The sequence below is a fragment of the Epinephelus moara genome, chromosome 19 (assembly GCF_006386435.1).
Source record: "Epinephelus moara isolate mb chromosome 19, YSFRI_EMoa_1.0, whole genome shotgun sequence".
NCBI lineage: Eukaryota > Metazoa > Chordata > Actinopteri > Perciformes > Serranidae > Epinephelus > Epinephelus moara.
In genome coordinates, this window is record NC_065524.1 from 41,049,073 (window position 1) to 41,060,173 (window position 11,101).

An 11,101-nucleotide genomic window follows, 5' to 3' on the forward strand; every position below is an offset into this window, starting at 1 on the left:
TGTTGCTCGGTCTCTTTACTCATTTATTTAGTAGAGTGTCCACACACCTTCTCATTCTACATATACATAGAGGTATACTGGTGGCTTTACAGCCTACATTTGATTGATTATCTCTGATCCCCACGCTCAATTTGGTCGTTGCCACAGTGCGACGCAACACCACTGACGCTAGGTGGCGCCAAGCTAAAAAAAAACAAATCCTATCTGTTGCCTCTTTAAATAGAGTAAAGTAACTAAAAAACAAAAACAAAAATAAAAAACTTACAGAACTAAAATATACATTTAACAAACATCTATAGATCTAAAGTGAAATTTAAAAAAACTTATATAAAGTACTAAAATAAATAAAAAAAACTTAAATACAGAAATAAAATAAATCCTGCAGACCTAAAACAAATAAAAAAAACTTTATGAACTTATGTAAATAAAAACTTAACAAAAACTACAACAAATAAAAACTTAAGACTAAAAAAAGTTTTTAATTAAATAAAAAAGCTAAAGAAAAACAAAATAAATAAAACATTTAAAGAACAGAAATAAATAAAAAAATTTAAAAAAACTTAAACTAAAATAAATAAAAACTTAAATACAGAACTAAAATAAGTCCTAGAGACCTAAAACCAACAAAAAACACTTAAACCAAAGTAAATAAAATCTTCACAAAACTAAAATTAAAAAAAACTTAAACTAAAATAAATAAAAAAAACTTCAACCAAAAAAAAATCCCTTAACTAAAATTAATAAGGAAAAACTAAAAAGCTGAAATAAATTAAAAAAAAACTTAAAGGACTAAAATAAATTTTTAAAAACTTCAAAAAAGAACTAAAATTAAAAAAAGATGAACACCTAAAAAAACTTAGAGATAAAATAAGTCAAAAGCTTAAAAACTAAAATAAAAAACTTAAAGATTTAAAATAAACAAAGAAACTTAAAGAACTTAAATCATGAAACTTAAATAAAGACCTAGAACTAAAATCTTTTCCCGTCACTGAATGTTAGCACATCTGTTTGATGTTCTGTTTCTCACTTTGCACTGGGCCGCTGCCAGCGCCGCCGCCACCTCCTCCCTCTTCTTCCTCTCGGCCTCTCTCTGTTGCTCCGCCTCCTCGTCCTCCCTCCTCTTCCTCTCCTCCCCCTCTCGTTTCCTCTTCTCCTCGTCCTCCCTTCTCTTTCTCTTCTCCTCTTCCTCCCGTCTCTTCTGCTCCTCCAGGATTTGGTCCTCGACCCTCTTTGTCCTCATCAGCCTGATCGCTCTCTTCTCTGATTTCACCTGCAGAAACAAAATGGAGGCGTGGCTCAGAAGGTGAAACTCGTCTGTCACCCAGCAGCCAGCGTCTGTGACGTCAAGACTCACCAGGGCCACGGTGAACTCCACCTCCTTGTGGATGTCGCTGCTGTTAAACTTGGTTTCGCTGAAGTTCTCATGGATGTCGAAAGGAAGCTCGCCGTGGTCCTCGGAGTTGATGATTCCTTCTTCAGGACCCAGAAAGGTGATGATGCCCTGAAACACAGTCACGTGTTCATTCAGGATTAAAACCAAGACATCAGAGACTCCGTTAGAGGCCACTAGGACTCACCAGCTCTCTCTTCTCTTTGGTGTAGCTGAAGGTGAAGGGGATTTTGGGTTTGATGTTGGCCGCTCTCCTCTTCCTCGTCACCATGTCTACCAGCAGGTTGATCAACACGTGGTCGTTCTTAAGCAGCGTGACGCCGCAGTCCCTGTGGTCAAAGGTCACGTTGGTCCTGACGGGGCCGATGTTGGCGTGGATCTGACCCGGGTAGCCCTGCATGGTGGGCTACAGACAGAGACAGACGCCATGTCAGAGATCACAAACAGGAAGCAGTTTAACAGTCCTCACGTTGTCTTTGATGGCTCCTGTAAGATCAGCTCCCCTCACTGATACTGCTTCAGATAAGAATGAACATGAAGACAGAACACTGTGAGACGTGTTGCTAACGAACCTGAACAGGTCAGGTTTACATGAGTCCACTGAGCTCCTGATGACTGTGACATGTGATCACATGGATTAAATATAATGTCCTGATACTTTTAGGCTTCATCACAGTACATGATACATACCTCTATATCACCTCTAAATTACTGCAGACTACTGAAACACTGACTTATTTAGTAAAATAACAGTTACGACAAAGGTAAATAAGGTGGCTACTTTGATACAATAAAGTTTAAGTACTGTTATTAAAAAAAACAAAAACAAAAAAACCTTAAAGCACTGTTTCAACAAAGTTCGTTACGTTTAACTCCTGCAAGAATCGCCAGCGAGCATCTGGTGGCCAGGCCTTAGGCTCAGCCCGGAAAGATAACATGGAGCTGTTGCCCTGTGGACCCACCACCCAAAGGGACAGAGATCAGGGTCAGGTGCATTGTGTGCTGGGCGGCAGGCAGGGGCAGGGCCCCTGGCGTCGCAGACTGGCTCTGGGGACGTGGAATGTCACCTCTCCAGTGAGAGCTGGTGTGGGACGTGGAGCAGTACCAACTAGTTGGGCTCACCTCCACGCGCAGCACTTGTTCTGGAACCAAACTCCTACAGAGGGGCTGGACTCTCGCTTTTTCCACACATGCCCAGGGTGAGAGGCGCTGGGCATGTGTGGAGATACTCATGAGCCCCCGGCCCAACACTGCCGTGTTGGGGTTGTCCCTGGGGAGCGAGATGGTCACCTCAATGCCACTGTGTGTCGCAAAGAAAAGGTCTCTGACTGTTTGTTTGTATGCCCCTGCCAGCTGGGGACCCTGCCGGGGTGATTGGGTGGAACGGCCTGCCTGACCTGAACACAAGTGTTGTTTTGTTACTGGACTTCTGTGCGAGTAATGGCCTGGCCAGAACAAAAAACATGTTCAAGCATAGGGAGGTTCATAAGTGTACCTGGTGCCAGAACACTCTAGGCCAAAGATCAATGATCTACCTTGTGGTCGTATCATCAGACTGCGGCTGTGTGTCTTGGACACCCAGTCGAAGAGAGGAGCAGAGCTGTCAACTGATCACCACCCGGTGGTGAGTTGGATCAGATGGCGAGGAAAGCTGCCGGACAGACCTGGTAAACCCAAACGTGTAGTGAGGGTGAACTGGGAACGTCTGGCTGAGGCCCCTGTCCGTGGGGTCCTCAACTCCCACCTCCAGAGGAATTTCTCCCAATCTGAGTGGTCCATGTTCAAAGCCTCCATTATGGAGGCGGCTGCTAGGAGCTGTGGTCGGAAGGTTGTTGGTGCCTGTCATGGCGGCAACCTAAGAACCCACTGGTGGACACCAGCAGTGAGAGAAGCCATCACGTCAGGCTAAAGAAGGAGGCATTTCGGGTCTGGTTGGCCCAGGGGTCTCCTGAAGCAGCAGACAGGTACCAATTGGCCAAAAGGGCTACAGGCAAAACTGCAGCTGACAAGCAAAAACCCAGGTATGGGAGGAGTCTATGGAGAAGGACTTTCTATTGGCCTCACCGAAGTTCTGACAAACCATTAGACATCTCAGGAAGGGAAAGCAGGGCTTAGGGTTAGGTTAGGGTCAGGCTCTGCTCAGTAGAGAAGAAGAACTGCTGACCTGAACTGAACCTGGTTGTCACGTCCACCGTGGAGGAAAGAGAGCCTGAGGACTTTGGGGAATTCTCACCCATATCCCTGGCATAGGTTGCTGAGATAGTCAAAAAGCTTCCCAGCAGCAAGATGCCGGGTGTGGATGAGATTTGCCCTGAGATGCTGAAGGCTCTGAACGTTGTTGTGCTGTCAGGCTGACACACCTTTTCAGTGTCACGTGGAGGTTGGGTACGGTACCTGCGGAGTGGCAGACAGGGGTGGTGGTTCCCATTTTCAAAAAGGGGACCAGAGGTTGTGCTCCAACTATTGGGGTATCACACTGCTCAGCCTCCCAGGTCTGTTTACTCCAGGGTGATGGAGAGGAGGCTCCAACCGATTGTCGAACCTCAGATTCAGGAGGAGTGATGTGGATTCCGTCCTCGCCGTAAAATAGTGGAGCAGCTCTTTACCCTTGCGAGGCTGCTGAAGGGGCCGTGGGAGTTTGCCCATCCAGTCTACATGTGCTTTGTGGTACTGTGGGAGTGCAGGGTACCAGGCCCGCTGCTACGAGCCATCCAGTCCCAGTATGACCAAAGTGAGAGCTGCGTCCGAATATTCGGGGAAAAGTCAAACACATTCTCAGTGGGTGTTGGCCTCTGCCAGGGTTGTCGTTTGTCAACAACCCTGTTTGTGATCTTCATGGACAGGATCTCGAGGTGCAGCTGGGGGGAGGAAGGGGTCCAGTTTGGGGACCTCAGAATTGCATCTCTGCTTTTTGCAGATGATGTGGTTCTGTTGACTTCATCACACCATGACCTCCAGCATGACCTGGGGCAGTTTGAGTGTGACGCAGTCAGGATGAGAGTCAGCTCCTCCCAGTCTGAGCTCATGGTTCTCTGCTGGAGAACGGTGGATTGTTCCCTCTGGGTTGGGAGAGTTACTTCCTCGAGTGAGGGAGTTCAAGTATCTCTGGGTCTTGTTCACAGTGAGGGTAGAATGAAGCGTGAGATGGATCGTGGTTTGGTGCGGCGTCTGCAGTGATGCGGGCGCTGCGCCGACTGTGGTGAAGAGGGAGCTGAGCCAGGAGGCAAGCTTTTGATTTCCTGGTCCATCTGCGTCCCAACCCTCACCTATGGTCATGAGCTCTGGGTAGTGACTGAAAGAATACGATCACAGACACAAGCGTCGGGTGTCTGGGCTCAGCCTTAGAGATAGGGGGAGGAGCTCGGAGTAGACCCGCTGCTCCTTCTTGTAGAAAGGAGTCAGATGAGGTGGTTCAGACATCTGATTAGGATCCTCCTGGGCACGACTGAAAACACGCTGGAGGGATTATATATCTCAATGGGCCTGGGAACGCCTTGGGGTCCCCCAGGAGGAGCTGGAAAGTGTGCTGAGCAGAGGGATGTCTGGGGCGCTTTGCTTGGCCTGCTGCCTCTGAGACTCTGCCTCGGATAAACAGATGAAAATGGATGGATGGACTGTTATAATGAAGTTCAATAAAACGCTGTGTGTGTCTGGGAGAGAAAACAGAAACACAAGCCTTTTGTTGGTGACTTAAAAAAAATGACATGAACATTTATACCTGATGTTTGTTGTATAGTCATTTTAAACGTCGCACATGGAATAAGCTGTGACACATCGATTTTCATCGATACACAGCCCACCTCTACATGATGACGGTTGAGTTTCTGCAAACTTCTGTTCTTCTTCTTCAGCAGCTGTTTGCTCAAACTGGAACCAGTAACAGAGACATACTGGCGCTGACAGTAACCGGCTGTACATCAGTTGTATCAGACTCACCGTGGGCTCTATGATTGGCTGGCTGACGATGCCCTCGTACAGCTCCGGGTCCAGCCTCATGTTGGGCCCCAGCTCCGGCTTCACCATGGGTGTCACTTTAGGAGAAGTGTCTTTCTCGCTGTTTTCGTCGTCATCGTCATCATTGTCGTTGTCGTCGTCTGTGTTTTGGCCGGCGGCCTCCTCAGAGACAGCAGCAGCAGCGGTGGCGGCAGAAAGCGTCAGGAGGAGGGGTTCCTTCACCCGTCGGATCCTGATGGCCCTCTTCCCCGCCCTCAGCTGAGGACAAACAGAAACAACATGATTTATAAATCCTCAGCTGGTGATCAGTCAGAGCTGTGACAGGAAGTGAACGTCTCTGAATACTCACCATGATGATGGTGAACTCCACCTCCTCGTTGATGTCCTCGGCAGTGAACTCAACATCACTGAAATTCTCTTTGATGTCGAAGGGAAGCTCGCCGTGTTTCTCAGACTTGATGACGCCTTCATTGTCTGTCAGGCTGATGATGACACCCTGAAACGATTCAAAACATCGAGTCAAATAGAATCAGGTGAGAAGGTGAACAGATAAACAGTTGAGGAGGTAAACAGGTCAACAGTCAAATAGGTGAACAGGTAAATAGGTGTACAGGTGAGCAAGAAGCAGCTCTGACCTCCTCCCTCTCCTCGTGGGTGTAGCTGAAGGTGGAGGGGATTTTGGGTTTGATGTTGGTCGCTCTTCTCTTCTCGGTGACGATGTCGGTCAGCAGGTTGATGAGCACCTGGTCGTTCTTCAGCAGCGTCACCGTGCTGTCCTTCCTGTCAAACGTCAGGTTTGTCCTAAGTGGCCCGATGTCCACGTGGACCTGCCCCTGGTACTGACGCTCGCCGGGCTGCAGACCGATGACAACACAACCAGGTCAACATCAGGAAACAGGAAGGACAACGAGTTCCAAACACATGGCGTGTGAACTAACCTGAGGCTCCGTGATGGGCTGACTGACCACTGCCTCGTAGATCTCCGTGTCCACGTTCTCTGTTCCGCCTGGAGCCACTTTCACATCTGTCGCTATCAGACTGTTCTGCTTAGAACCACAAACAATGTTAAAGCTAAATGTGTTTAGATCATGTTTCTCTGACCGACCCCGGCGAGGAGCGGCCAGCAGCGAGCGCTCAGAACTCCAGTTTCATCATCATATTTACTGACATGAATATTTAATCAAAGTTTGTTGTTTCATAACTAAATCATTGTCACAGAGAATATGAACATGAACTGAACCTTCTGGCTGTTTTAATATCCGTATGAGTTGTGTGTTGATAGCACAGAGTGCGTCTCACCTTCTCCTTGCAGGCGGTGAAGTGGACTCTTACGCCAGGCTGCATGGCTTTAGGGTTTCCAAAGAAGGCGTCAAAGCTGAAGGTGAACTTCTTCAGATCTTCTCTCTCAATGTAGCCGAACGACGGCTGGTGATCAGAAACAGAACACCGTTTGATTATTGATTAAATCTGATTCATCAGAGGTAAAGTGGAGCTGATCCAGCATCAGAGAACTGCCCGGTCAGAGTCTGACACAGGAACTAGTGCACCCAAAAATGAAAATTCAGCCATTATCTACTCACCCTCATGCCGAGGGTCCTGACGCACACATGAACGAGGTGCCCAGAGAGGCAGTCAGAGCTACAGGCTACAATGAGGCTAAAAACAGAGTTCAAATGAGGTTTTTCCAAACAACTTTTTATGTCGGGGCTTCAGGACACTTGGATCACTACGGACGAGCAGTATGGAGATATTTTGTGGTTTCAATTATGTGTTTTTGGACGTTTGAATCTGGGGCGCCGTCAGCCTCCATTAGGTGGAGTTGTGTTGCTACCTCCTCTCCCCTTGGATCTCTGCAAGTGATGTGAGGACTCTAAAACTTCACCTGAGCCTCCCTCGGCATATGGGTGAGTAGATAATGGCTGAATTTTCATTTTTGGGTGCACTATCCCTTTAAGGAGTCCAGGAAGGATGTCGAGAAGGACGTCAAGAAAGATGTCAGGAAGTACGTCAGGAAAGTTGTCAAGAAGGATGTCAGGAAGGATGCCAGGAAGGATGTCAGGAAAGACATCAGGAAGGATGTCAGGAAGGATGTCAGGAAGGACAACTTCCTGTAAACAACCTGAGCTGACGACGTCATGGCGCTAAATCCAGCTCATACTGCATTATTAATAAACAATATGACCACAGGATTAATATTATGTTCAGAGATGGCCAACAGAGCCATTAGTGTCTGACTGACACTCTCTGACTGTCGAGCACGCCAACACGAAGGTCATAAAGGTGAAGAAGAGGTGAGAGGGGCGGAGCAGCGTACACTGTGTTTGTTTATGACAGAGTTCACATGATTTTTGGGGTGACGGGATGAGACGCGGTCTCTCAGGAAACTGAAGCTGCAGCAACATGACGACACGTTGGAGCTAAAGCTGATGACAGTTGTCATATTGTTTATTAATAATGCAGTATGAGCTGGATTTAGCGCCATGACGTCGTCAGCTCAGGTTGATGATGTAGATGACTTTTTAATTTGTCACGCGTCAGTCCAGTCTGCTTCCATAAAACCAAACCTGTTTTTATGGGACTGGAGCAGACAAACCGGAAATCCACCCAGCTGTACTCTGGACTTTTAATTTGAGAAAAGCACCGAACACGTCTTTGTTTTGTGGCAGAGTTGTTTACAGGAAGTTGTCCTTCCTGACGTCTCTCCTGACGTCCTTCCTGACGTCCCTCCTGAGCGCAGGAGACATTCTGAGGTGAACGTCTGTCAGACGCCACGTTTCTGTTTATTCCTGTCGCTCACTCTGAAAGTGCTGCAGTGGGTAATTTGTATTTTATAGATGTTGAGATCATCCATGAAGATGTGAGGAAGAGGAGGTGAAGAAGAGGAGGTGGCAGTCTTACCCCGATAAAAGAGATGATGCCAGTGGACCGTCCTGGAGGAGGCCTGAGGACACAGAGATACAGTCAGACCTCTCAGAGCCTTCGTCACATCACAGCCTCAGAAACAACACTCACTTATCGAAGGTGCGTTTTCCCAGCAGGCCGAGCGCTCTGGCGGTCCTGGAGGTATCAGGTTTGGGTTTAGGTTTAGATTTGGGTTTGGATTTGGGCTTCTGGACGGCAGTGGGTTCAGCAGCAGCTGCCTTGGTGACGCTCAGCTCCTCGCTGGGTTTCTTAGCTTCCCCCGCAGCCGTCTCGGTGACCGGCGCTGAGATCAGAGCTTTAATCTGAAACATCGACCACGGAGGCACAAACATGTTCCAGACACGTTAAATTCCCCCTGCTGACGGCAGGGCGAAGAGGAGGAGCCACAGAGTAGAAATACACAGGTCATACATTAAAGTCCCTCTAAAGTAAAAGTCCCACAGTCCTGTCAGTATTAACTGTCTTAGACTTCCTGTTCACACAGATCAGGATCTTCTGGCATCACTACAGATCAATAAATCACAGACACCATGTGTTCTCACATCAACTCAGAAAAAACAGAGAAAACACTGTCTGTATGTGGGCGGGAGCTACTGGATTAATCAATTATAATTACTCAATCAACAGGAAATGAATCGGAAATAATTTTGCTAAGAAAATAAGATATTATAAAATAAAATCTGATATAAAAAAAAGAATAATACACAATAATATAAAATTAAATCAAATGAAAAAATCTGGGAAGATAAAATAGGATAATATTAAATAAGATAAAATAGGATAACATAAAAGAAAGTCAGATAAAAACAAAATAAAATTAGAGAATATACAATAATACAAGACACTATACTAAGATAAGATAAAATAAGATAAACCAGTTTTAATCCTGAGAGAAGAGCACAAAGACAGAAATATGTACAGAGAGATAAAGGACAATAAAACACTAAACATAAGTAACACATCTAAAATATAATACAAGAGACTTCTCCTGGTTAAAGTCCTCTGAGTGTTTCTGTGTCTCTGTTCTCACATTAAACTGAACATCTCTGAGTTTGATCCAGATACCCAAAACTATTAATCAGTTACATTCAGAAAATAATAATCAATAATCAAAAGCTGGAGTCAGGATGTATCTCCTGTTCAGACTGATCGATCTGAGGACGTCTCTGAGTGAACTCACCCACTCCGGCTGGTCGGGCGGCGGGTTGGGCATCGGCTGCTCCACGATGGTCTAAACACACACAGAAAATTCTATAATCAATATCCAATCAATACACTTCTGATCTGATTGATAAGAGAACCGGAAGTGAGGCTCAGCGGAGGATGCGGCTCACCTCTCCCGTCCAGCCCGGAGGCGGGTACGCCGGGAAGCCGACCGGAGGCACGCAGGGCGGCGGCGGCGGGAGGGGCATCGGGCCGTAGACTGCAGGGTCCGGAGGGGGGATCCCGACAGGAGGAGGCGGGGGCACCGGTGGCACGGGTCCGGGGGGACCGGGCTCGGGTCCCCACAGCTCAGGGGGACGATCCGGTCCCCAACCAGGGGGACGATCCGGACCCCAACCAGGGGGTCCCCAGCCCGGAGGTGGGAACGGCCTGTCGGGTCCCCAGTCCTCAGGAGGTCTCCAGTCAGGCCGTGGAGGTCTCCAGTCATCAGGGTGAGGGGGTCTCCAGTCGTCGGGGTACGGAGGTCTCCAGTCGTCGGGGTGAGGAGGTCTCCAGTCGTCGGGGTGAGGAGGCAGCCAGTCGTCGGGGTGCCGGCCCCAGCCCGGCGGCGGCGATGGTCCTCTCGGTCCCCAGCCCCGCGGTGGAAAGTCTCTCGGGTCCCATCCTTCAGGCGGCGGTGGCCCCCATCCTCCAGGCGGAGGAGGGCCCCAACCTCCGGGCGGCGGTGGTCCCCATTCCTCCGGCGGCAGAGGCCATCCACCAGGCGGCGGAGGGCCCCAGCCTCCCGGCGGTGGAGGGCCCCACCCCGGTGGACCCATCGGGCCCATGTCGAACGGAGGACCGTCATCGCCCGGCGGTCCCATGGGCGGTCGGCTCCGGGTCGGTCCCCTTCCTCGTCCCATGTCGAAGCTAAAGCTAACTGCTAATGTTAGCACGGGGAGCTAGCAGGCTAGGCTAACTGTGGAGTTAACCGACCAGTCAACACGTTTAAGAGTCAAACTCGTCGGTTAACTCGTCGGATACGTTTCCGTCAGTCTCATAACTCCACAGTTCGTCGGTTAATCGATGCAGAATTTAATTTCTAACGGAAAGTCGACAGTTTAATGCTAAAGTCTGTACAGACACTGTGGGAGTGTGTTTGCATCTTCTTCTTCGTCTTCTTCGTCTTCTTCTACTGTTGGTGTCGGGCTCTTTCCCGCCTCCACCGGTCAGCAGACGGAACTGCAGCAGAGATATTGGATGAAGCGAGATTTTATTTTATTTTATTTTAATGAAAATAGAAAAGTCTTACATTCACAAAAAAATGACAATACATTTCATGAAAGAACAGAAAGCCAGTGTAAATAAACATTAACAACCAAACAAGAAGAAAATAAAGAGAGAAAGAAAGAAGAGAGAGAAAATAAATAAATAAATAAATAAATGAATAAGTGAATAAATAAATAAATAAATAGTAACTGTGAAAATAATACCAACATAATAACAGCTGATTACCTACCAATATTAAACTTTTCTCAAATGTTCTTTGTTTTTATGGCTTTCTTATTTTCTAGCGGGGTGAGGGACTGTAAATATAATTCAAAACACTTGTAGAAAACAGAGAAAATGGGTTTATCTCCAGCAAATTTAGCTCTGTGGATGTGGAACTTTGCATAAAGTAGTACCAGGTTA

The 11,101-nt window shown here is 47.5% G+C and overlaps 1 protein-coding gene across 4 annotated transcripts in view; it reads right to left on the minus strand.

Moving 5' to 3' along the window:
* Positions 1 to 10,824, minus strand: part of si:dkeyp-121d4.3 (uncharacterized) — a 35,601-nt gene extending 24,777 nt beyond the window's left edge. The window contains exons 1-12 of one of the 4 annotated variants that reach the window (XM_050071649.1): positions 9,601 to 10,819; positions 9,447 to 9,497; positions 8,357 to 8,568; positions 8,243 to 8,285; positions 6,644 to 6,769; positions 6,283 to 6,390; positions 5,980 to 6,198; positions 5,694 to 5,840; positions 5,327 to 5,602; positions 1,578 to 1,796; positions 1,355 to 1,501; positions 1,028 to 1,270 (exon numbers count right to left, since the gene is read on the minus strand). In XM_050071649.1, coding sequence (XP_049927606.1) covers positions 1,028 to 1,270; positions 1,355 to 1,501; positions 1,578 to 1,796; positions 5,327 to 5,602; positions 5,694 to 5,840; positions 5,980 to 6,198; positions 6,283 to 6,390; positions 6,644 to 6,769; positions 8,243 to 8,285; positions 8,357 to 8,568; positions 9,447 to 9,497; positions 9,601 to 10,332 — 2,523 coding nt within the window. In that variant the 5' untranslated portion in view covers positions 10,333 to 10,819. Of the gene's footprint in view, positions 1 to 1,027; positions 1,271 to 1,354; positions 1,502 to 1,577; positions 1,797 to 5,326; positions 5,603 to 5,693; positions 5,841 to 5,979; positions 6,199 to 6,282; positions 6,391 to 6,643; positions 6,770 to 8,242; positions 8,286 to 8,356; positions 8,569 to 9,446; positions 9,498 to 9,600 lie in introns of all 4 variants that reach the window. The other 3 variants (XM_050071650.1, XM_050071651.1, XM_050071652.1) reach the window with 3 other exon arrangements.
* Positions 10,825 to 11,101: the final 277 nt, after the last annotated feature.